At 37.4% G+C, this 27,145-nt stretch overlaps 1 protein-coding gene across 1 annotated transcript in view; it reads right to left on the bottom strand.

Annotated features, from left to right (window-relative positions):
- Nucleotides 1–3,876: 3,876 nt before the first annotated feature.
- The window catches only part of LOC139730767 (transmembrane protein 181-like), a 43,116-nt gene continuing 19,847 nt past the window's right edge, over nucleotides 3,877–27,145 (bottom strand). Inside the window, exons 4-16 of the mRNA XM_071641632.1 lie at nucleotides 25,649–25,739; nucleotides 23,972–24,093; nucleotides 21,525–21,650; nucleotides 20,486–20,566; nucleotides 16,268–16,367; nucleotides 15,615–15,742; nucleotides 13,946–14,095; nucleotides 12,934–13,036; nucleotides 11,284–11,335; nucleotides 10,308–10,390; nucleotides 8,260–8,349; nucleotides 7,671–7,737; nucleotides 3,877–6,352 (exon numbers count right to left, since the gene is read on the bottom strand). Coding sequence (XP_071497733.1) covers nucleotides 6,280–6,352; nucleotides 7,671–7,737; nucleotides 8,260–8,349; nucleotides 10,308–10,390; nucleotides 11,284–11,335; nucleotides 12,934–13,036; nucleotides 13,946–14,095; nucleotides 15,615–15,742; nucleotides 16,268–16,367; nucleotides 20,486–20,566; nucleotides 21,525–21,650; nucleotides 23,972–24,093; nucleotides 25,649–25,739 — 1,266 coding nt within the window. The 3' untranslated portion in view covers nucleotides 3,877–6,279. The remainder of the gene's footprint in view (nucleotides 6,353–7,670; nucleotides 7,738–8,259; nucleotides 8,350–10,307; nucleotides 10,391–11,283; nucleotides 11,336–12,933; nucleotides 13,037–13,945; nucleotides 14,096–15,614; nucleotides 15,743–16,267; nucleotides 16,368–20,485; nucleotides 20,567–21,524; nucleotides 21,651–23,971; nucleotides 24,094–25,648; nucleotides 25,740–27,145) is intronic.

Here is a 27,145-nt window from a genome sequence, read left to right as displayed (position 1 = left end):
TACTTAAATGTCTTATGGTCGAATGATATTATTGATGACAATATAATTTAATTGCTGTAGATGACACGTGTAATACTGACAAAAATTGTAACGATGATGATGATGATGCTAATAATAATACAGTGTAATAGTAATAATAATAATAATAATGATAATAATAATAATAATATTAATGATAATACTAATAATAATAATATTAATAATAATAATAATAATAATGATAATAATAATAATACTAATACTAATAATAATAATAATAATATAATATTCTAATAGAAATAATATTGATAATGTAATAAAAATAATACTACTCGTAACATTTTATCATGATTAAACGAGACTGGTGTAAATGGAGCATGAAAGGCAAGCAGAAAGAAGAAGGACGCCAGGACACAAATATCTACTGTTAGTACTCCATCTCTGTACTTTTATTATCGTACTGTTGAATACTAGTATTTTCCTCCTCTCATTATTTATGTACAACATTTCATCTTTACCCAAGTGTGGCCTTCCACATTTTGTAGGCCTGGGAACCTCTTTGTACAAAAAGGAACAATCTTGCTGCATCATGAGATCCCGACAATCAATATCGACAATAAAACATAATGATAATTAAAATAAATACGAAAAGAGACAGCGTGGGAACGACTGTGTAGAATTAGTGTCGGCACTGGCTATATCGACTGTGTGTGTGTGTGTGTGTGTGTGTGGCTTCTTGGATGCGTGTGTACCAAGGGTACTCAAAATCAATAATTTTGACATGAAGTGATTAAATCTACCGTTTTACAGATAAAACAGCAGACAAGTGTGGATGGACGTCATACAGTTATACAATGGACAATCACAAGGTACGGTATTGGTATAGACAAAAATAATGTATCATCGAGCTTCGCTGGTGTGATCGCAAACAACAAGGTTTACATTTCCACGGCATGACATCAGGGCAAAACAAAAAAAGAGCCTTCGAGCGTTGGATGTTAGAGTACTCAATTTTTGTGACTCCTGTGTGTTTACCTTGCTTCAAAATTGTGCGTACCTGAAGAAACAAAACAAAACAAAACTAGTTTCGGCAAATTAACACCTATGGTGGCATGATGTATTTTCAGACTCTCCATTTTCTAGCAAAAACTAAACTTCTATCGTTCGATCGTCAAAACCAACTGACGGGAGATGTTGGAGAAAAAAAAAACCCAGAACTGTGACTAGCGATGCGCGATGTTGTCTTTTTTTTTCAGTTTTCTTGACAGAAAAAAAAAATTGAAGCTGTCTGGATGAAAAAAAAAGGCATATCCTTGTTACATAACCCAACATTTCTGACCCGATCAAACTCTATATTATGCTGTCTGTACTTACAGACTTTCAGGAAATACATATCAGGTTGATAAAACATAAACTCTGACAAAATATACCACACAGTATGGGTTTTTATCTCTCGTAAATAATATTCTAGAAAAATCTAAAATCACCTTCAGGAATCAAAAATATATACACATAATTTACCTCTCACAATCAATCAGTGCAGCTGTCAACGTAACTATGGACTATGAATATGTACATACATTATACGCTGCAATAATACAAATATGAATCTTGTGCTAGAATACCTCAATTTGGTTACCTTCAGATATAAGCCTTCATGCGCACACTCGGCGCCAACTTATATTGCAACAAAGGAGAAAAAAAAAACATCAAGCACTTTCAAGGGCCATGGAAGATACCTTTCCCCATCAAGTGGGGGGGGGGGGGGGGTAGGAAAATATACTGCAGAAATTATCATTCTGTCCACTCATTAAATTGGCAACTCTGGATTTTTTACCGCTGACTACACATCCTGAAATGGCAAAAGAATGGATGGAACTGGTTACCACTGTTTATTCATGAAATCTGCACATTTTTTTTTTCAAGATAAGACTCTAATGAAAATTGCCAATTTGAGACAATCAGAAACTCTCTTTTAAAAAAAAAAGTGTTGCCAATTGGGGGATCGTAATGAAATCTAATAAGATTTGAATAGCCTTTGATAATTCTACCATCAAAATATTATACAACAAACAGACCCCTTCCACCCCCCAAAAAAAAGATGAATAAATACATAAATAAAAAATTAGGTTCTAGTGAAGGTAGACTTTTTAATTCTACCTCCTAAATATATTGGTATATGAATGACCCCCCCCCCCAAAAAAAAAAAAATAAAAATAAAAATAAATAAATAAATAAAATAAAAATACTAATAATAATAATAATAATTTTAAAAATCAAATATTTGAAAGAGATAACAGCACCAAACCACAGAACTGAGTTTCTTTGGACTTGACAGGTCAATAAAATACACTGTACAGGGAATGACACATTTCACGGAATGAGGACGAAGCAAGATGCCATGTTCAATAACCGCGCACCAGCGTAAGAACTCTCCAACAAAGTTCATAGAGCGTAAAAAAAAAAAAAGGAGGGGCTGATATCCAAACAAAACATGGAAATAATTTTCTTGACAGGTGGCAATGCAAAGGAAAGTACAGCCAAATTGTGAAATTGTATACACAGTAATATACTTTTTTTTGTACACTGAGAGCCCCAAAGTCATGAAACAAAACCTCATGTCTGTCAGGAACATTGAATGAAACCTCCTGATGTTTGAAACTTATTCTACAAAGAAATGAAGTTGAGCTGACCAAATAGACCATATGGCTTTGGCAGAGACAACATCTGTGATACCTACAAAAATAATAACATCAATTATAATGATGATGATGATGGTGATGATGATAATAATAATAATAATGATAATAATAATGATAATAATAATCATCATCATCATCATGATCATCACCATCATCATCATCATCATCATTATTATTACTATTATTACTAATATTTTGTTGCTGTTATTTGCTAAAAAATTCAAACCGGCTGCCTCTATTGCCTCTGTGATAAGGTGGTTACGGTTTAAAATCAATGAAAGAGTCAGGCTTCACTTTATTGTAAGGGGTAAAGGCCGGGACACCCTGAGGGATTATTACTGCCGTTGAACTGAAACATACTTGCACTTGATGCATGGCTTTGGGGCAAAAATATGGCTTAGATGCAGAAACTGCACAAGAAAAAAACAACAACTTGGCATTGCGTGATACACTGTAAGAACCATATACAAAACCATTACAGATGTAAAGTGCTGGAATAGATACTTCTAATAGATGCTTTTAACATGCATCAAAGGCATATGAGTCATGGTTGAGATACAACCACAAGTCAGTTGCTGCAATGTTACGCAGACACTGCAACCATTACAAAAAGTTAAATATGAATTCATGAATACTAGGGCAAGTCAATAACATACTTTCATAACATAAACACACAGATATCCTTGAAGCAACCCTGCAAAAAAAAAAAACAAGGAAAGAAAATAATACACATCTCCCACCTCCTTTCATCTCCCCCCCCCCCCAAAAAAAAAAATGGTTCACAGAGAAAGTTTTTCTATTGCACTGAACACAAGTTAATATATCCTTTCTAAACAATTCCCACACTATTCCAATGAGCACTTGAAGACAGTCAAATAAAAATCTCTAATGATATCATACAAACTGGAGGAAAAAAAGTGTTTTAAAAAAAGAAAGCAAGGAAAAAGCAACTACAAATATAACAAAAATTCAGAGTTGAAACTCTTTGCGTGAAAGTCAAAACATGAAATGGTATTCAAAGTGAAGGTTACAGAAATAACTTGACAAAGACAAATCATATATGACAAATCAATGAAGAATTTTGTGAGAAAACCTGACTTAGACTGAACACAGTGTTGTGGTCCAGACCTCGCCAAATTACTGAACATCAATTTTGACGAAAATTATGCACAAGAAAAAAAGGAGGGCCAGAGTGTACAGTAAAAGACATAGTTTTTGACATCAAGGTCCTTGACATCAAGGCAAATAATTTGCAAGTCTGATTCATTTTACCTACTTAATTCCAATCTGATGTTTTCAGCTTCATAATAGAAGTAATTTCATCATAAATCTTGCGCAAATATTTGTCATTTCTTTTCAACTGACAGTTTTGTCACTCACTAAAATCCATCTTTTCCGCCAAAACGTAATTATTAAGTAATTTCTGGTCCAACAAAAGCTTTTCACTACAAAGAAGACTCTGCAGTCCCACCCCTTTCATGTTCTGGTTGCTTTACAGTCTTGAATAGCATATCAATACTGGTTTACAGAGTATACTATTTTCCGACTGAACGCACCTCAGTAATACTTCCTGATTTTCTGAGGGGTCACTCTTCTCTTTCAACATGGAATTGAGTGTACAGGTGTGGAATCTATATTGAAATTCTTTTTCAAACACATGATACTCCCCACACAGTAATATCATTTCACTGGTTGAGACTGTGTTGATATACAAGAAGACAAAACAAAAAGACACTCATTCTAGATGGGTACCAAAAGCGTGTTCCACTGTCAGTGGCACCAAAAAATACCACTGGCAAGCAAAATTCTATAAGCCATCCTTTCAGCCTCCCTAAAGCTTCTGATTATAACCCAACATGGGGCAGGCAAAGATTCTTTGGTCACCATATGTTGCAGAGATATAAACAAGGACAGTCAAAATACATTTCTCACTGCAATGGTAAGGACAAGTTAAGTAAACATTTGATTTGATTCTCTTACAAGTGCTTGGGTGGAATGACAATAATAGAAAACCTTAAAATAAAAAGCATGAAAATGGATAGAAACACCTGGAATTTCTGAAATGGGACTAGACAAGCTGACTGCACTTTCATTGAAAAGAGAAATCTATGTGAAGAAATACTTGGCCTTTTTTTGTGGTATTTGAGACATGAGGAGCTGGCTTTTTAAACAGCAAAAGTGATGCTGCCCTCTACAGTTAAATCTTTGTTTCCGCTCTGTAAAAAAGTTGTGGAAGACTACTCACTGTGCCGCTGTACGCTCTTCGAGATATTTAGAAGTTGTACACACAAAACATAACATGACTTCATCCACATTCTGCAAGAACAGAAAACTGATGAGTCTGCTATGTATGTGACAACAATGTACTACACCTTGGTACATTTGATGGAAAAAAAGAAACACAACTTCTATTATATCACATTTCTTTCAATTTTAGTGTGCTGCCAAAACTACGCAAACATAAACACATAAACACAAATGCAAACAAAAACTCATTGATATGTTATAAATAAGAGAAGAGAATGGAAAAAGGAAATTAGGATAAATACCAACTCCAAAACATTACTGTCTCTACAGAGATGTTCATTCATATAGGAACAGATAAAGATGACTGGATAATTGAGACAAATTGTCGGATCTTGTCATGTCTAGTGAATTCCCGCTATCGTATACAAATGTAAAAGCTCCAACAGCGTCGACACTATTCAATTTCTGCAAAAAAAGTCTCTACTTATGCTGTACCAGTGCACAGCATACACACACTGCACAGTACCCCTGCATTACTGGAAGTGCACACATCAAAATTGAAAATGCGACCCTGCTTGGTCTCCTCATAAAGCAAAGTAAAACAAAGTGGTTCTAATCAAATGTGGGTCAGTCCCAATAAAAAGTGGGACCCAGCTTTAATTAGAACCTCTTTGTTTGTGGATATCTCAGCCATTTCAAAACCAAATTTCACCAAATAAACTTTGAATTCCTTTTAGAAATGTATGCTCTTTCATATACATATCATGGTTTCTAATCAACTCACAAAATGTTAAAAGCTGAATCCCCATCTCAATCAGAACTATACCATCTCATGTATTCATGTAAGAGGTGCCTTCCTCTGTTGCTTTATGTTGCATGAGCCCTTGATGCATTATGGGAGCTTACCTACTAGATTTGGGTTTCATCAACTCGACTGAGACATAGAGTAAAAGACACAAAAATCTTCTCAGAATACAAAATGCCAAAATGCCACTCGTCACTGAATGTACTGCCAGCCAAACCACTGTGTATAAAAGACAACATCATGTTGGCTATATGTACACTTTAAGTTTGACAAAAATATTGGAAAAAATGCCAACAGCAGGCTCTCGCACTCTACTTGAAACCAAAAGTATAGCTATATTATCTAAATGGTCTCATCATCTCAGAGGATGGCATCGCTGATGATAAATAGACCAGTATGGAGAGTGGAAGGGCGTGGCTGATAAGGGCGTTGCTGGGATAGGGTGTGGTCATGGTATGGCATGGTCCGGGCAGGGCGTGGTCTGAGTGGGGTGCAGCCTATGTGTAGGATGTGGCTTGGTGAAAAAGGATGCGACTCTGCACCCCCTTACTCCTCCTCATTGGACAGATGTCTGTTATTACCGGTCAGGGAGGTGTGTACATTGTCATCGCTGTCACTTCTAGAAGAATAATAAACAATTTAGACAGGGGGATAACAAATTAGTGACACATTTGATCAATATATCAAATTGTGATGGTGTCTGCGATATTGTATGTCAATCTATTTCAGTTTCAGTTCCAGTTTGTGAAATGTCATTGTATGTACTTGGAGTATATTTTATGAATAATTTGTTGTAATATCCAATGTACAAAGCATTTCCCTTGAAGACAATGAAGTAAATCAAGCACAATCAATCACCATATTTCATATTTCTTCCATTCTTCATAAATAAACAACAATGAAATCATAGAATAAGTTGGCAATCTTTATCATTATATTTTCTTTCTGAGCAGTTATTTTGATCACTGACTGCTTTTGACTCTGGAAAAAAAAATCAACGACCAAATATGATTACACTGAATTTTGCATTCAAGCAGGTTTGTCATCAGGAATCAATTCTCCAAACCTAGCAGAGAGAAGAAGCTTGGGGGGGGGGGGGGGTTGGGCAAAAATGGGCAAAATTAGACAAATGGGGCAAAACTATCTTGGGTAATCATAACAATAACAAAAAGTCACAATATGGCAAGATCTTCCCTTATCCAATTATTTGTGCAGATTTCTTGACACTATTTACTGCAAGATTCAAGGGAGCAGCAACACTTCCACTTCATGCCTTGTTGATCAGCTGCTCCCTGGCCGATACCATGGTATATTCAGCAGTCTCTTTATTCTTAAAATTGATGCCTCTTTATTATTCTAAGTTGTCTGATACTTGCATAATTAATAACTCAATAAAGCATTGCTTCACATTACATGTAATACATTTTATATCATCTCGAAGGTGGGGAATCACAACTTGCCTCTTTGAAAAGTGCTTATACTTTTTTTGAGTTCTGTCAATGTTGTTGGCAATCAGGAGTTCAACCACACGCAAAATTAGGGAGCTTTAGATTTTGACGCGCGGATGTTTGAGACGACGCTTGAGCTGGACGTTCTCCTCTCCCCTGCGTCGTGTCAAAAAGTAGCTTTAGATTACGCTGGGACGCAACATATAAAAAATAAAATGGCGCCCCCATATGATCGGTGCATGAAGTAGTTCTCTACGTTGCAAACTGTGCGGGCGTAAAAATAGCCCAGTACGCATAGTGAAAAACTCGGGCGACGCAAGCTAAAAATAGATCAACTTGACGCGTGCTTCTGCGCATGCTCAAAACATGTTCTTTTCCCTCTGAACGTCCACGCGTCAAAATCTAAAGCTCCCTATTGTCTTACAGGGCAGCTTTCATGAACTATTATACTGGCGAAATACATGTCGTAAACCATTCGTTTTCACTCACCCGTAAATCAGTTCGTCCTCTGACTCATTCAGCATGGAGAAAGTCGGGTTGTCTTTGAAATATGTATCTGTTACGGGGAAGAAAGACGCAGTTAAAAAGAAGTAGAGTCACACAGGTTCTGAAGTGGGTCTCCCTGCCTTTTCACATTTTCATGCCGTCTCAATGAAAAGTTCAATAAGACATCAGATAATAATGAATTCAAAAAGATACAAAAAAGCACTTAATATATGCAAGTGGAATGGAGGGTAATAGATTAATTACACGTTATGTATAATTTAAAAATGCTTAAATGACAGTGACAGACCAAATGATTACTAATTGAAAGCTGAGCTTGAAGATTTCACCTCACGATGAAACAATCGCTGAAAAAGAGCAATTACACAAATTGCATTTGCAAAAAAACAACAACAACAACAACAACAACAAACAGGGAATACTTACATGGAATATTGTAATAATTTGATCAATGAATGTTTAGTGGTAAAGCATAAACTGGGCAGAGATTTCTCAAGTGTTTTTGACTAATTTGCATTATTTCTATGAGTATACCTGTATATGCATACATGCAAAGCAAACTGCCGAGACTCACCTTTATGTGCATTCTTGGAGGGAGAGTAGACAAACGCCATGGTGTAGAGATAACAGTTTAGCAGACTGTAGAAGGCTAAAAACTCAGCACGTGAGGTCAGAAGGTCAAGGAAAGGTCAGGGGTTGACCAGAACAACAAAACTGGACGATACCATACAATGGCCAAACTTGTCCATAGATCATAGGGAAGCAACTTTCCCACATGACAAAATCTATCAATGATTGCATGGGCCCAATCTTTCCTTCTTTTTTTTAAACCTGTTCTTTACAAGAATCTGTTATACCACGTTTCCATCAAGTCAACTCATATACTGGAACCTGGTACACCAGATTCAGAAATGTAGACCAGAGTGTCTGCATTTATTTTGTGACCTACATTCTTGTTTATTTGTGTTATGCTCACCAGAAAAATGACTTTGATGGAAAGATAAGAGTTTTGTCAATCAATATGATCTCTTCTTTTTTGTAACAAAACTGCATGCTTTTGATTTGTCTAATTTACCTCTTCAAACATTATAGCGAACTTGTTTTGCAATAAAACTTGCATAAAGAGGTAAAGCGCAATCAAGGTTTATACGGTCACTAGATTTTGACTTTCGCTGAACCTATTTGGGCGCGCTTTATACGTGTATAACAAAAGATTTTGTGAGCCCAGCGCATGCGCAATTCATATCTCAAGTCCAACTGATATTTTTCATTGTTCAATGTTGGCCATGAAATGGGGCACATGCTTGACTGTTTTTGCACAGGCAGATTACCAACCTGTCTGTTCTTTGGCGAGAGGCAAAAAGGATTTCGTTTGGGGGCATTGAAGGCTTTCAGAGAGTTGTGAGAAGAATAAGTTAATAAAGAATATCAAAAAGCCAGAGCACTCACATCAGTCTTATTATATACTATATAACTCATATTGATTGCCCTCACACACACACGCAAAAGTGCTTTGCAGTCTAATTTGGGGGGTTAATTCAAGATATTAGGCAACAGAAGGTTCTTCACCTTAATCCTAACTAGGCCGGGCTATTTAGGTAGATCATAGAGCCGGGGGGGGCCTCCCAGGTCCCCCCTCCACATCTCGGCCATCGACCGTGCGATCGTGACGAAAATTGGCACACACATTGACTATGACGTAATCTATGGTACCACGAAGTTGAATTTTTACAAAATTATCATTTATGCTAAATTATGCTAATTTATGCATAATGATGCATGAAATCAGACAATTTGGTATAAATCACTAAATAAAGCTCAAAATGGGCACATTTTTGTGTAAATATTCTTTTTAGTGTCCTGAGCAAATATGAGAACAAAATTGCGGCATCAGAAAAAATGTCCTAAGTATTTTATTGTTTTTTGAATTTCTTATATATTTTTTGTTTTTCAACTTTGTTTTTCATTGTTTTTTCGATGAAACTTTTCCGCAACATTGTTCTGAACAAGAAAATATGCTATTACTTGATTTTAATCAATAAAACCCCCAAATAATCATGCTTTTATGAAATTTGCCTGTAAGCACAGTTTGCATTGAAATTGTACACAAATTCACGTTTTTGAGCAATTTTTGGTTTAACATGCACGTACATATTTATGCGCAACTTTGAAACCGCGCACCCGGGCATGGCAAATTTGGTGTCAAAAGATGCGGGAGACTCAAAAGAAAAAAGTCATGAAACGTCGCGGCGATAGCTTTTTGCGTTAGCGATACATCACGCGGAACGTCGAGGGGGCCTCGGAGGCCCCCCCCCGGCCTAGTTAGGGTTAAAGGTTAAAATGTGAAATTTATCATTACCTTCAATATCAAGCTTGACTTGGCATTGAAAAATTGGGAAGGATGCATGAATTTATTAATTACCAACCTATCTACTGCCTTTTCTCATTGTTCAGAATTCAGCACAAACATCCATTACCATCCAAACCAACTGAGTTGGTGAATGCCCCTCCATAGAAATGCAAGCTCATTCAGAGCCAAAATGTCACAGGTTACTATGGCAACAGCTATACAATGAGACTGTGATGACTATAATCAGATTTGAATGCAGTGAAAAAGGATATAGTTGTTGTAGTACGTCGAGAGCTCCGTTACAAAGTTCTCGTTGAGAATGTTGACGCCGTACCTCATTACTGTGATTGTGGTCCTGTACAATGTATGAAGTAGCAACAGAAAGTGAAGCGCAAACTGAACAGACTTCATAAACTGTCTGCAATAGACTGTGTTTACTATGTACTCCAAGAACGTTTCTGTAACTGCTGTGAGCAAGTAATGCATATTCCCAAAAAAATGTAGGAGTACAGGGCACAGTTTCATGAAAGTTGTCAGCCCTGACAAGTTGTAAGTCTGTGGCAATTTACCATAGTAACAGTCAGTGACCAGAGCTTCTCAACCAATTTAAACCAGAGATTTCACTGAAATTGTCGGATACGCATAACTTGTCAGGGCTGACAACTTCCTGAAATGGTGCCCAGGAGTACCTCATACATGTACAAGAACACACAGAAGACACAAAACAGATTACTTCATTTTTTTTCCCCCTTTGCTTACATATTTGAAAAAAAGAAATCATTAAATGTACAACAGCTCCAAATCTGAAACGTCTGATACTTCAGCATAGCATTGTTTGGCAAACACTCCTACAGTTTAATAGAGAATTTCCCCTAAACATCCCCCACTCATAAGTGCTTCACAAAATACCACTTTTGACTACCTAATCCTTACCGCACAATACCTGGTATTTGCCGATTAGCATATACATTGGGATGTTTTCCTTGCCAACTGGCAGGGATGTCTGGGAAACTTATTGTCCCTGAATAGAGATTACCTAATCCCCCTAATCAATATTATGTCACCATGGCCTGCCCAGAGACTGAGACTAACATCAAGGCACACTTGAATGGGCTTCCTAACTTTACAATAAAGCCAATCTGGCTGTATTACTAAATGTTGATGAAAAAGCATAGCATGTTAAGCTTTGCACATAAAGGGTTAACTTCACACAGAACAGCATTGTCATAGCCTTCTGCACAAACTTACGTTGCTGCTACGACCGCCAGCATTAGAATCGTCATGACTTTGAGTCTCAAATCTGAAAGAGAGAGGAAAATCACATAAAAGGTATGGTAGACAGAAGGGATAGTAGCAATATTATAACATTATTATACACATTCTAACAAACTGCACTTCAGTACTTCTGAGCACATGAACAGGTTTGTTATAAGCTATTAAGTGACACAGGAATCCATACAGATTCTACTGAGCACTTTCAAAACAATCTCTTGATTCGGGAAAACAAAACAAAAAATCATTTATGAATATACCTTTGCAGTGCATGATGTTGATTCCACGTCTGCTAGCAAATTTTAAAAAACACACACAAAAAAAAAACAAAATTAACTATTTACACTAATGAAATTCAAAATAACCAGTCAAAATTGATGCCAAGTTTCAAGTTTCAAGTTTCTTTATTTCACCAAAGCATGGAACATATTAAAAAACAATGCATACATCAATATTCGGATACGACTACGAACATATCATACAGTGAAAAGGAAAAAAAACAACAGAAATAGATTGACAATAACACATATATGAATAGGTTTAACAGATATGCTATGGAAGGTAGCAGCCAGAAAGGAAATGTCCCTTATTTTTAGCTGACCTAAAATCATTCATTCAATTTCAATTACATTTATCTATAGTGTGTTCAATTGAAGTAAAATGTAGGAACAGGACAAGACAAGACAAGACAAAACAAAGCACACAATGACAACAAAATACGGGATGTCTTGAATCATAAAGAATAAAAGATTATACTCTTGACCTCAATGAGTTTGGCTATAATTATAAAAGAGAATTTTTTTATAACCAGATTTAAATGTATTCAAAGAGTTAGCATTACGAATTGCACAGGGGAGAGAATTCCACAGGGTAGGACCAATGTAAATGATAGATCGTTGATAAAAAGAAGTACGGGATAGAGGTAGGTGAAAATCATTCGCGGATCACGTGCTATAATTATGAATTTGATTATTAAAAGTGAACAAATCTAAGAGAGTCTTTGGTAATAAACGATTTTTACACAAATACATAAAAATGCCAGCTTGATATTTGTACATATCATTCAACTGCAATATCTTCAGGGATAAAAAAAGTGGCTGGGTATGGGCAAGAAAAGTGGCATGGGAAATGATTCGTATTGCACGTTTTTGAAGCATTAAAAGTCTTTGAATGTAACATTCGTGAGCATTGCCCCAAACAGTTATTCCATAATACAAATGAGGTAAAATTATAGCATTATAGATTGACTTTAAAACAGACTTTGGGAGAAAACTAAGTTTATACATTACACCAATATGTGCAAGTGCAAGAGAGATTTTGCATGAAGGCTTTTAACATTGAGAACTGGCGATAAAAGTGTCCGAAAGAGAAGTCTCACTGTCATGGGTCTAATAAAAACACAATTACAAGGAATAGAAGGGTCGTGAAAGGCGTTGCCAATGAATTATCCAGTTTTAGGATCAAAAGGGTGACAGCAGCACTAAGAACCCTAAACCTTGCTATTCAAAGCACAGCAAACAAACCACTGGTGCAGGCATTTATCATCACTACTGCTGAAGTCACAGGGAAGATCTCCATCACCAGGAGATCTGTGATAAAACGATGATGCGTTGCCATGGTACTCACTCATGTATGGAAGCGATCTGAGCTCTGTGAAGGCCCGGATGACGAGGAAGAGCAGATAGAGGATGTAGAACCCACCAACCACCAGGAAGAAGATGACCATGCCCTGCACAGGGGTCAAAGTTCAAGGGTCACATTGGCTTTCTTGAAATTCAGTCATTCAAAAATAGTCAGTCTGACTTTTGTTTGATTTCATCATTCATACAAGCCTCTGAAATGTCTGTAAGATTAAATTGTCGTGCACATGGTAGATTTGTCAATACAGCTTTTCCCTGTACCTGGAAGATTGCTGTTAGTGCACCTCCCTGCGCATGGCAGAATGCTGTTAACCCTACGTGCACTCCCATACCCTAATGACAATCCGTCATGCGCAGGGAAGCGCTGTAACGACAACTGGCCATGCACACAACGAAATACTCGGTTTTTAACTGAATTGTGAATCATCATCAAATCCTCATTGTGGCTTGAATTTTTTGAGCTGTACAAGCAGTTGTGAAATATGACAATATCTAAATTTGAAGTAGGAATTTTGCAAGTTTTAACAGATTTAATTTGTAACTCTTTATTAATTTTGTTAAAGAAGATGTGTTTTAAGACAAAATAGCTCTTTAGTTTCCTATTTTTCTTTCGTATGCTTTCTTAAGTAGTACACGAAGCAACATTTTTACACTAGGTGCATGACAAACAAAGTGTCCAGACATCACAAAGATGTTACATCTCATGGACACATGATACTACTCTTTTGTCATATGGCTGGCAGAGAATGATTGGCATCAATCTTGATGCAGAAAATGATGCAAGTTTCTTGTGCCTATTTCCAAAAGAATTTTCAACATCCTCTTGATGGAGTAATGATTAGCCATATTTGGCCATAATCACTCAGAAAGATGTACTAATGACATGTGACAAAGCAGCAAGAGGATGTTGGCAAAGAACGTGTGATTGTTTAGAGGTCAAAAAGCGAGCCGCAAACTTTCTGTCAGCCACCCGATCATAGTGAGAGTACCGTACTTACGATGAAGTCTCCCGAATCGACCTTGTAGTTGAACGTGGGGTCGTAGAGACTGCAGTAGAGTTGCCACGACGACAAGACGAGCGTCGACACCCACAGGACGCCGACTATTAATAGCTTGGCAAGGTAGAATTTCACCCACTTCCTGTCACTCTGTAAACACAGCCGAGAAACAATGAGACACGGTAGGTATCAGATTGATGGATGTTGACACCTATCGCCATTGATTCAGTGTCTAACCACTGCACAATAATTATAAACACATCACTAAACAGCAGTCAAATCAAATTTCCATCCAACAGCATCAACTGGAGGTGGCAATGGATTTAAAAAAAAAAAAATGTAAAGCACACTAGATGTATCAACACACAAAAACTATTTGAGTAGTTTTTTCTTAATAAATGTTTTCTGGGATACGTATAGTTTTCATGTCTAGTGGGTCGTTCAATTTTGGTTTATCTATTGCTTTGTCATCTATTTGTAGGGGCATATCATTTGTTAGAGTAAAGTGAAAACTTCCATAAATGTTAATCTTTAGGACCCTACTGTTCACACAGTGTTGTCAACATCATGTATTCTTACAAGTTTCTTTATTTGGTATGTTATTGGAAATAAAATATAGTTTCAGTATTTTTGTTTCCTATTCCATTCGCACCAGCTCCCCCCCCCCCCCCCAAAAAAAAAAAAAAAAAATGCACACACACACACACACACACACACATTCATTTTAAAATCAATCCTTGTGCCAGAATAGTTTATCCATACTGTGTATATATTTGCATCAGCTAATGCAGAAAGGACTACAGATGTAATGAATACATCATGGTAATAATCACATTATACTTGATGGCAATGGGGTACCAGGAAATATTGGCCTGAATGAGTGCAACATTCCGTGGTATTCCATGAAAGAATATTCCTCTGCAAGAAATTACATTCATACATTATTCCATCAAATACAATCATTATTATCTATAATCATAATGGATCTAGAAAGGGCATAAACTGCAAAAAGTAGTTAGTACCGGTACTTCTACTAGAATTTGAAATAGACTCTGCACTAAAAAAACAAAATAGCATGTTTGCATGCTTTTCGCAAGAGTTCATGCATGTAGTGCAACAGACAAGACAAAAATACAATACCCTTTTCTACAATAGCCTGTGGGGAATTAATACATTAGCCTCTATGTTTCCTTACTTAATGCTTTGATACTGCACGTGGAAATCAAATGGACAAACACAGGCATTTTTAGGTGTCGCAAAAATGCCTCGAATAGATTACAGTGGCGGATCCAGATGGGGGTACACCGGGCGTGCGCCCCCCTTTAATTTTCGTTAAAAATAAAAGAAATAAAAAGAAAAAAATGAACTGAAACCCGGAAGTGGCACCAGAAATATTAGTTGCACCCCCCCCCCCCCTACAGGATTCCTGGATCTGCCCCTGGATTATAATAGTAAATAATAGTTACACGAAACAAAAGTACCCTCACAACATAACTTCTTTAGAATAGCAATGACCAGCAACACATTGACAAAATGGAATATAAAGAAAAGCAAAAACTACAAAAGCATCTGGGATGCCTCATCTTTCAGAATGATGGCAAGGACATGGAAAAAAAAATGACTAATGGGAAAAGAGGAGGTATGGTGGCTATTTCGTTGTCATGGTTACCTGCCGGATGCCATGGTATGCACACAGCCAGAACAGAAGGAGCGCACAGAGGAAGGTGGCCTGGGTGATGTTGTCGATGAGCATCGGTATGGAGCTATTTACCAGCAATGTCAGCGGATAGATGGGATCTGTGGGGGGGACATTCAATGTTGTCATCACATCAAGTTTATAATGATAGATGGTGTCATTGAAAGGACAAATGTCATCTTTATCTTCAAACTTTTACCCTCAATTAAACTGGAAATCTATAATCATGGTACAAACATCAAGAGGTTGAAAAGACAAACACAATTTATCAAACATGATTTCTTTTCCAAGGGCTGAAGTATATTTTCAACCCATTTGTTTCTGTTTCTAGGGCAATATCCCTTTAATGTCGCCTCCAAGCACACATGACACTTCTCCTTTAATGAATCTCAAACACATCTGATCATGCTTTCATTGAGAAAGAGAAATATTCTAACATCCTTAACAGCACCATGCTAAAGTCACTGCTGAGAGGGTTTATAATGCAGTGCTTGTTGTAGAAATGTGGATCAGCAATGAACATCCCCCCAAAATGGAATAATAAGAAAGAGTCTACTATAAATCCGAGGAGAGTTCTATATCAAATTTCCAGTCAAAACAACACATTTTATCATTAAGTCTCTCACCGTTATAGAGCAGAAGCAGGGGCAGTAAGACAGAGAGCCACTTCTGCTCAATCGACCAGTCCCGCATCGAGAATTTCCGCAACGAGTGAGCAAATAAACACTGAAACAAAGAAAGTATAAAACAGTGGCTGATCAGAGAGTGTTTTTATGCAATGAAGTTTTAAAGGGACTGTACAATTCTGGTTGAGGTGAGGATTTAGCTTTTAAGGTTTTGCGAGATATTCAGAAACCACTCTATAAGATGTCTAAGAGCATGCAATTCTAAGGGGTATCAAAAGTTTATTTGATGAAAATTGGTTTTGAAATGGCTGAGATATCCATAAACAAGGTGAAACAAAGAGATCCTAATAAAAGGCGTGGCATGTCGCCTTTTATTATTATCACTTTTTTGGATATCTCAGCCATTTGAAAACCAATTATCATCAAATAAACATTGAATCCTTCTTAAAATTACATGCTCTTTCATATTTCATAAGAGGTTTGTCATTATCTCACTTAGAAATGTTATAAACCTGAATCTCCACCTCAACCAGTACTTTACAGTTCCTTTAAAATGTCAAGTTTTGCATGCACATGTGCTAACATTCACCAAAGTTTAAAATCAATGCTTGCCCATGAATAATTCTCCTGTTAAGTTAGCACGACAGCAGATAAATTTGTCCAAAAAAATACCATAAAACATTTGCTATAAGGCTGCAAAAAAGGCTATACAAACATACACCAAATTTTCAAAGGGCTACAGGTTTGTATGAATACTGGACGCAGGAAATCTTTTTCTTCAAAACATCCCACCACAAGCATATTGTTTTACAAACATTTCTACACATGCTGTTGTACTCATTACCGTTTATTGACAACTGATGGAAAATTTGCTTTGATCTGCGAATTCCATCTGATTCTACTTGAGCACTAATACTGTTGCATGTTTCCCCTCCTACGAAAAAATCACCGCATCAAGAGTTTGTCCTTGTACAAATGTAGGTATTTCTATCTCGGCTTGCTCGGTGGTCCATGAAATTAGATAATGAGCAGAATCAAATTAAGATTGACGACCGCTCTAACTGCTTTCGGTCACTCCATACAACGGAATCTGCTGACCCTGGTACGCAGGACATCATTGAGATAAATCAGACATCTGGCTCCCGATAAAATGCAACTGAATTATGTATGCTCACTTACAATGTCTTGATGAGCAAGAGCAGGTCTATAATCCACAAATCAGACTAAACCACAATTGGAGACATGTGTGTATCGGAGGAATTGAGATTGGTGACAGGTCCCTTACAGTTAAGACGCAGCAAAAGCTGTTGAGGCACCACTTAAGTAATGAGTGATTAATTATTTGCACTGAATTGTGCAAAGTGAAAACCGGATTGATATCACATGTTTGTACTTTGTCCTTGAGATGTGAACAAATGTTTGCCTTATACATGAAAGCCACAAATATTCCTTATATACTAGACTACAAGGTCATCTATTATAACTCCCCTCTTGGCATTAAAAACATTGTGATTTCTCTCTTTTTTTTCCGCCAAGAATAAACTCAGTATCCACAACTCCTTCCCCAAGAATAAACTTAGTACCCATAACTCCTTCCCCTTTAAAAATTATCTCTACTCAGTTATTACAACTCTGCATCAATTTAACTGTGCATTAATTTGGTGGAAAGGGCATATTGAATCTCTCTTTTTCAATTACAAGGTTAAACTAGAAATATCACTTAAGGTGATTAATACCCCCGCCCCGTGACGACAGTCTTACCCAAGGAATGATCTTTCCTTGATCTTCTGCCATTTAAATGCCGTTACCATGGCAACGCAGCTTCCGACACGTCCGAAAAATATGTCTTGCACATCTTCCCACCAAGACTATTGTGTGCGCCACATTTCATAAGCTTTTGTCAAAAACTGAGGAAGTAGTTCAATCCACAAGATCTTTCCTTGATCTTCCACCATTAATATGCCATTACCATGGCAACGCAGCTTCCGACACGTCCAAAAAATATGTCTTGCACATCTTCCCACCAAGACCAATGTGTGTGCCACATTTCATGAGCTTCAGTTGAATACAGAGGAAGTAGTTCAATCCGCAAGAGCTTTCCTTGATCTTATGCCATTTATATGCCGTTACCATGGCAACGCAGCTTCCGACATGTCTGAAAAATATGTCTTCCACATCTTCCCACCAAGATCAAGGTGTGTGCCACATTTCATAAGCTTTGGTCAAAAAACTGAGGAAGTAGTTAAATCCGCAAGATCTTTCCTTGATCTTCTGCCATTAATATGCCGTTACCATGGCAACGTACTTTCGGGTACTGTCAAAAAATGCGTCTTGCACATCTACAACCAAAGGCACACATCTGTACCAAGTTTCATGGAAATTGGGCAAAAACTGAGGAAGTAGTTTGCAACACAAAATTTTCCATCATTTTGGCTCATAATATGTGAGCTGTTACCATGGCAACATACTTTTTGTCACTGTCAAGAAATGTGTCATGCTGACCTATATCCTAAGACAAACATTCAATATGAATTCCATGAGAATTGGAAGAACACTGATGAAGCAGTTTTGCCATGAAGCATTTTGCCCTATATTTTACCAATAACATGCCGTTACCATGGCAACGCACTTTTTGCCACTGCGGAAATATGTGTCTTGCACATTAACATATTCAGACGAACATCTGTACCTAATTTCATAAAAATTGATCAAAAACTGTGGGAGGAGTTCGCGACGCAAGATTTGTACCCATTTTTGCCCATAATATGCCGTTACCATGGCAACGTACTTTTGGGTACTGTCAAAAAATATGTCTTGCACATCTACAACCCAAGGCACACATCTGTGCCAAGTTTTATGGGAATCGGTTGAAAACTGAGGAAGTAGTTCGCGACGCAAGATTTGCAACGGACCAACGGACCGACCGCCCGACCGCCCGACCGCCCGACCGACCGCCCGACCGACCGACCGCCCGACCGCCCGACCGTCCGCTGATTCCTATATACCCCCTTCAAACTTCGTTTGGCGGGGGTATAAAAAAGAAAAATGCATTAATGACTTGTGCATTAGTCAATGGGAAATTTGTGAATTTATGGTAAAAATCATAACTCCATCTAATTTGCAAATTTCAGTATGCATGCTAATGCAAGCTATTTTCACTACTTCATCACGACACACAGAATTAGTGACTTTATAATTTTTCTCCAATTTCAATGACATTTCGGCTTTTCTGTTTGTTCATTACAGTCAAGTTAGGTTCAGTGTGGAGTTGCACTCATAGTTCCTCGTGATCATTTTAGAAATACACTATTGACGCTCCTCGGCAGCCGAAGATTCTTAGCATACAGACAGTATTGATGAGGTGTACATGATCTTTAACAATTTATACATGTATGTGTGAGTGTTTGTGAGTTTAGTCTAATCCAAAGTGACCAGAGAAAATCCTTCAACTTACATGAACTTTGACTTACAAAACATGTTTACAAACACATGTTTAAATAGCCAACGGGAGTGGAATTTGTCTTCAAATCATCCAATATTTTGACCGAGGCGAGATTGAATTAGGCTGATTTGACTGTAGTTTGACTGTATTTTAAAGGGCATTCCAGATGATTAATACAATTTCATATCATGTAGTACATGTACATAAATCCATAGTATAATGTATAGATTTGAGGAATTTATTGTGGTCTTTCAAAAAAGCAGGTAAACAAATGCTCTGAAAAGCCCAAAACATAATACACTGAACAAGGATGATGTCATCAGAAGCTCATATATTCCAGTAATTCCACTTGCCTAATGAACAACTTCACCCGTGTAGAATTTATGCATGCTTTCTTCTTTTGTTCTGCTTCCTTGAACACCCAATCATGCATTCTTTAAGTGAAGCTACCATGTCATCATCCTCGTTCACTGTGATTTGTTACAAATTTTGAAAACATTCTCATTCCTTATCCCAAACATTTTACATTCTGTAACTGTACCCAGTATGACCAGGTTATAGATGTTGAAATGCAAAAGCCTGAAAATCATCCGGAGGTCTCCTTTAACAATGGATACTGTATACGTCATATATTTTGCGAGTCTAAATCTAATTTAGCGTATAGCACCGGACTCGCGAAATTCGCGAAAATAAAAACCATGCGAAATATTCAGCGTATACAGTACTTCCATCAGACAGGGCTGAGAAATGAAATTGAACATGTTTTCTGCACTCACCGTGACAATGAATGTGGTGACCAGAAACACAAATCGGAACCAGATGACCATATTTGAAAAGGCTGGATTATAGGTACGGAACTGAAAGAAAAATAGAACGTGAGAGAAACAAACCAAAAAGGTTATTAAACAAGATATTGAGCTGTCTATCACAAGCCTTATTAACATCACTAGTAATCAAAAGTTGATATTTCCTGTACAATTTACGAGCTGAGATTAAAGAAAATACAGCTAGCATCAGCAATAGTGTCTTCGTCACATGAGGTACATGTACACATATTTCTCCCCACCTAACATTTAACCTTTCCTTGTAAAGTAGGTTTGCAATATCTGAGAAGCAAAAAAAATGTTTATAAACTTGAGTTAAACAAACCCTAACAGCAGCACAATTAATGTATGACAATACACTGCCCGCAGTCTTTAGGTCAAACAGATAAAATCTAGGCAGGTTGCGTTCTGTATACCTGTAGAACTAGCTGTATAGCAAGTTTCTGTGAATGTCGCACTGATTTTCACTAGCATGAAAAGCGCCTGGCATCTGAATATGTGTATCTGCTGCAAATTTAAGACCGATTCACAGTATGTCAGAGCAGCGTAGCCCTACAATGTTTGTGTAATGAAGACTGTAACACTGCATTCAATACGATGGGCTCTGTTTCAAGTACCATCACTGCTTTTGTGATACATGGGTCTATTCTGAGCAGCTGCTGCTATGAAAAAAATGTTAAATATCAAATCACTGATGATAAGAAAAGTAAAAGGAGAGGAAGATAAAGAACATCAAAAGTGAACAACAACAACAGCAACAAAAAAAGCCACACATATCATTGCCTTTATCAGCATGATGAAAATAATCATTTATGTTCTGAATCAAATTGTGCTGGAATAAATTCTGGTCATGCCAACAATGACTGAATAAAACTTTCTTGTTTTTTTTTTTAAATATACTGCAAACAAAGACTATTTTTCAATTTGCAGAGAGATACATGCTACGTTTTACCACTGCACTTCTCTTTGTCGCCCCCTCTCAGACACTCACATAGAAATTGACGGCCGAGACGGGGGCGTGGAGGGTTTCCAGCCCCTCGAATTTCACCGTGATGATGTAGGTGGAGTAGTGCAAGGTGGTGAGATGAAGCAGTAAGAGCTCGTCGCATGCCTTCCCCTGGGGACGAGGGAGAGAGAGGGAGGGAACGAATGAGAAGGTGGTTTACCAGTGGAGGAGGATAAAAAGGAAATCTCTGCAATGCAAAAGGCATACATACCCCCCTCGGTTTCTCAGCTACATGGCTGAGGATTTTAGAAGCCACATACATAGATAACATGAGTAATAAATCAAAAGTCATCCTGTAAGTTGGCGAATGCAATACACTGTATGTAGATTTGCTGACAGAAAGATAAATCTTTTGTTTATAGGGTCATTGTGAGACAGTGGAATGCCAGAAACAAAATCTGAGCATTCTTCATTTATTACTCCTGGGCAATGCCACAACAAATGCAACTTGACAGCGTCGGGGATATATCTATGTATGAATGTCTACGATTGCAGAGGATATATTTCTCTCATGTACATGCATGTATGTATGTGTATGTATGCATGTATAAGATATGTATGTAGGTAGGTAGGTAGGTATGTATGTATATAAAATTTGACAGATAAGATACATTGCAAAACTGCTGTATCCATATGGATATGCAGGTACTAGTAGGATTGTCTCAAACAAGCATGCATCATATTCTCATCTCCTACCCATCAAGATCTGTCACTAGACTACAGATAGTGTACTGTAAAAGTGGATATTTTCGCGCGACTAATATTTCGCGCTTGGCCGGGTAAGAAGAATTTCGCATGTTTTTAATTCCGCGGAATTAAGACATCACGCACAGGAACATATGGCTAACAAAAATATTCGCGTGCTTTCATTTTCGCGGTAGTTTCTGGTTGCGCGAAATGCGCGAAAATTTCAACACCGCGAAAATTTCCACTTTTACATTATATCATTCACTGTGTGTTTGCTGTTGCTGTTGTTGTTGTTGTTGTTGTTGTTGTTGTTGTTGTTGTTGTTGTTGTTGTTGTTGAATTGTTGTTGTTGTTGTTGTTGTTGTTGTTGTGTGTTTCAGCAGCAAAACTTGGCAGTGTAGTCAAGCAAATATTACCCTGCACAGTCACATGATTCTTCCACAGTGTGTTGAATAAATTGCTTCTGACCATGAACAAAGGGCATGTCTGCTGCACCAGCCTTCATTTTGTGGCCTTTCTGCCCTCTATCTTCCCTTACCCTTTCCCCTTGAAGTGCGAGACAAATTATTCAAGAATATGTCTATTTACGCTAATAAATCATGTATCTGCTACAACTACCTCACTGCTAGTACATCATCATCATTACTATCATCATTATTACATTACCAACAATGATGATGATGATGATCATGATGGTGGTGATGGTAATGATGACAATCAATGATAACAGCAACATTAACATCAATGATAAAGTAATCACTATCATTATCATAATCATTACTACAATAATCATCACAATAGATGAAAGTTATAATAAGAAGAAAAACAAGAAGACAACAACGAAGAACAAAAGCGACAAATATCCTGGATACAGTAGTATGCATTCAAAAATACCGGTATATACATGTACATGTGTATGGGCCGTGACACAAAAAAGGGCCCTTAGGGCATTACAATGTAAATACCGAAAATGAGTTTTCACCTCCACATTGTAGAAGGAACTCTGACATATTTAAATATGCAAACCTTTTTCTGGAATTCAACTCCTAAATGAGCCAATTACGACATTCAAAACAGAATGTTTAGTCAAAATCCTGTCACTTTTTAATGCATCTATGCATGTGCGCCCAGTTATCTAGTTGATCTATTTTGCTTTGTCAAACTTCCGCGCCGTTTTCTGGCATTTGCGCGCAGCGGCGCTACGGGCCCTTTTTTCGCGTAACAGCGTACTAAATGTATATTTTTCTTTTATGGAAATTTGATTATTTACTTTGAATCCACACACCTGTCAGCCTGTATTGACTTGATGATTTGATTGGTTGATTCTTTAATTCTTTAATCTGTTGCTTGTTTGCATTGTGTAAGGTAAATTGCATGAACAAATGTTTAACATAAAACCACATTGTACCCCCCCCCCCCCCCCCCCCCCCCCCCCCCCCCCCCCCCCGTTATAATGAACATGGTTATAACGCAATTCTGGTCCCAAAATTATCATCTATATATCTTTATACACTATACACTTGTACTGTTTGGCTATAATGTTTTTTTGATATAACAAAAGAAGACTGCTAGTCTTGAGGACTTCGTTATACAGAAGTGAACTATACCATATTAAATACTTTGAGGGGTTTTATTTCATTTTTATTCTTCTTCCAAGCTGCTAGCCACGTTCACAGAACCAAAGAATTGTCTTCTCATTTCTAGCCAGCTCTGGCCCACAAAACAAACACTGGTCCTGAACCCACCTTCTCACAAACAAGCTTTCTGGTCCTGTTGTAGGGGACGGCATTGACTATCACTTGGCTGGAATCCTGGGCCACGCCCCTCAGCATGATGCTGACGTTGAACGGCTTTTGGAAGTTTTCGGCTGCACAAGGAGGCAACATCGCAAAGTGGTGTACATTACAGTTTGATAATGGATGCATCGAGACACCAATAGGCCTACATATACATATCAAGAAAAGATCAATGAAACTTGATTATTCCGCTAAAAGAATTAACATGAAGAAATGGATAAATATTTCCAGGGTCATATACCTGTAAAAGAGGGCAGCATATTAACATAAATGCACATGAGACCACATTGTATACCCAAGGAAGTCATCATCAGATTACAAAAAAAAAGATCCGACAACTAATCAATGACAACTCATCCAACATTTTCCCATACACTCTTTTGTTGAGATGAAACAGTTTGACACGTCTACATGACATGAAGTCAGGTATCTATGTATCTAAGAATGATCACTACAAACAATTCTTTCTACCATTTTCTGCCCAGACTAGACTGATGTTTGCTCGTCTGATATCAATGGGGAACAAGCAAAAGCTCAATGTGAATTCATGTAAAACAGCAACAACATATAGAACTCGGGAACCTATTGTCTGAGTATAACATCCTTTAACAAGCAAAATCCACGGGCATCTGACAAAACAGATATTCTGATCATGTGACTGGGCTGTCACATGACTAGAAATCCTCTTTTTTTAACACACACAGAAGAAAAAAAAATGTTAATTGATTTTCTATTAATTTGTATGAATAAAGTGCATCCTTTGTCTTGCTAGGATGGGAAAAAAATGTTCTTGTGTTTTGTTTTGTTTTTGTTTTTTGAGCAGACCCGTAAAGATGGGTATTGGTAAAACATGTGATGTACATGGCATTCCTTATCTACAATCAATGGGTCCGTACATGAGAGTTGAAACCACCATCCATATTCATTATTGCTTTCATAAGTAAAATCACCCCCCCCCCCACACTCAACATGACCCGCTCCCTCTTCCAACAAAAAACAAAAACAAAACAACAACAACACCACCACCAACAACAACAACAACAACAACAACAACAACAACAACAACAACAACAACAACAACAACAACAACAACAACAACAACAACAACAACAACAACAACAACAACAACAACAACAACAACAACAACAACAACAACAACAACAACAACAACAATTTTGATCATTCCATTCAATTAAAAATCCTATTAAGTGTTGAGACTACACTGGTTCCTCATTTTATCATCTTCATACATGACCTAAAGAAGGAATTAGTTTCGATAACATGGCTGCTAACTTAAAACAAACAAACAAACAAACATACAGATGGACTCTAAAGAAATACATCTTCTGAGGAAAGCAAAAATAAGGGAAAATAATGCATAAGTCATATTTCATACAATTTTTAACAAATCATTATTTTTTTTTTCATTTCAAAAGAGTTTTTCTTTGTTTGGAATGAACAAAATAAAAAAGTTATATAGCCCCCCCCCCCACCCCCCAAAACCCCTAATTTTTGGTTCTTTGAAGATACCTTCAAGGGATCAGACTAAGAAATAGCCTGCTTTGTAATAGCTCAGACACACAGAGAGCACACACACACACACACACACACAAACGAAATACAAACCTGACTTGTCTCCTGCCTCTATGATTGTGGTTAGCCATAAGGACTTGTTGAATTTCGTTAGCATGGGTGACGTCAGCTCAAATGGGCCATTCTGCAAACAGGGGGACGAAAATGACAAACGACCTATTCATATTCAGCACGCGAAGCAAAATGAATTCCCTACGTATGAAATAAGAAAGTTAACAAAAATTGAACAATCTTGCATCCTGTGACCAATCAATAGCTCATACATAATATGTAACAACAAACAAATTTATTCAAATTCATGAAATTCTACCGTCGAGATGTTTTCATTGCAACTGATTGACAAATTGCCCTACATTGACGTACTGTAAATAAGCACTGAATTGATCAGTTTTTTACTAGTAGCCATGATAAAAAAATCATGGGCGTACATACATTGTACGTACTCCAGCAGGATTCCAACCTACGACCTCCTGATCACCGGACAGGCGTCATCTCCACTAGACCATCGAGCTTCCGCCCGACAGCAAGTGTTGGTTCTAATCCTTATAGCATGCAGTGAAAATTTTATCATGGCTACTACTAAAACACTGATCAATTCAGTGCGTTCTGATGTCGATGTAGGGAATTTGTCAATCAGCTGCATAAAAACCTCTCGACGGAAGAATTTCATGAATATGAAAGACAAATCTATATAAACAATAGTGTAGTTCCAGAACACGCAATCATTTTTCTGTCATGAGTACAATTAGACTTTACAGCTGCTGAAATAAGACAGACCAAAGCTATCCCTTTAAGCCATCAAAATACTCTCTGTACAATTGTAGATGTAGCCTACATGCACTTGCAGTGGGACGACCATCACTCACACTTGACCTTTTACTGTTTCTGGACTGGGCTACCCAATTCCAGCTTGCTAGTCTCTGTTAAAGACACTTGTATGTGGAATTAAAAACTGGAATTGATATCACAATGCATTTTAATACATATGTACATTTACTGTATACGCCGAATATCCCGCGAGGTTTTTATTTTCGCGAATATCATGAGTCAGGCGCTTTTCCCGAAATTAAAAACTTGCTAAAATAATGACTCCATAGATGATCCCAATATGAATGAACGTATACATTTCTCCGTCCAGTACAACACTCCACGATTGTGAATTTGACCACTAGTGAAATCCTCCTGAAGTACTAATTCGCAAAAATTTAGACGCGCTATAAAATATATGGCATATACAGTACCTGGTACAGCATATACTGTATGCACTGCAGATTCTACATGTTATAGCCTTTTACACCCATAATCATTGGCAGTGAATGGCACACTGCATCAAGCAGTATTTCATTTCCAAAAGCTGGTGTTGGTAATATACAGTTGAATCTGCACATACAATGTAGCAACCATTCAAGACTGCCAAGTTAAAGGACAAGTTCACCTTCATAAACATAAGGATTGAGAGAATGTAGCAATATTAGTAGAACACATAATTGAAAGTTTGAGGAAAATCAGACAATCCGTTCAAAAGTTATG

Source organism: Diadema antillarum, unplaced genomic scaffold (assembly GCF_040938485.1).
Source record: "Diadema antillarum isolate AM-2024a unplaced genomic scaffold, OU_Dant_1.0 scf00000022, whole genome shotgun sequence".
Taxonomy (NCBI): Eukaryota; Metazoa; Echinodermata; class Echinoidea; order Diadematoida; family Diadematidae; genus Diadema; species Diadema antillarum.
The sequence above is the reverse complement of the archived record's forward strand: the minus strand, read 5'-3'. Positions and strand labels throughout refer to the sequence as shown.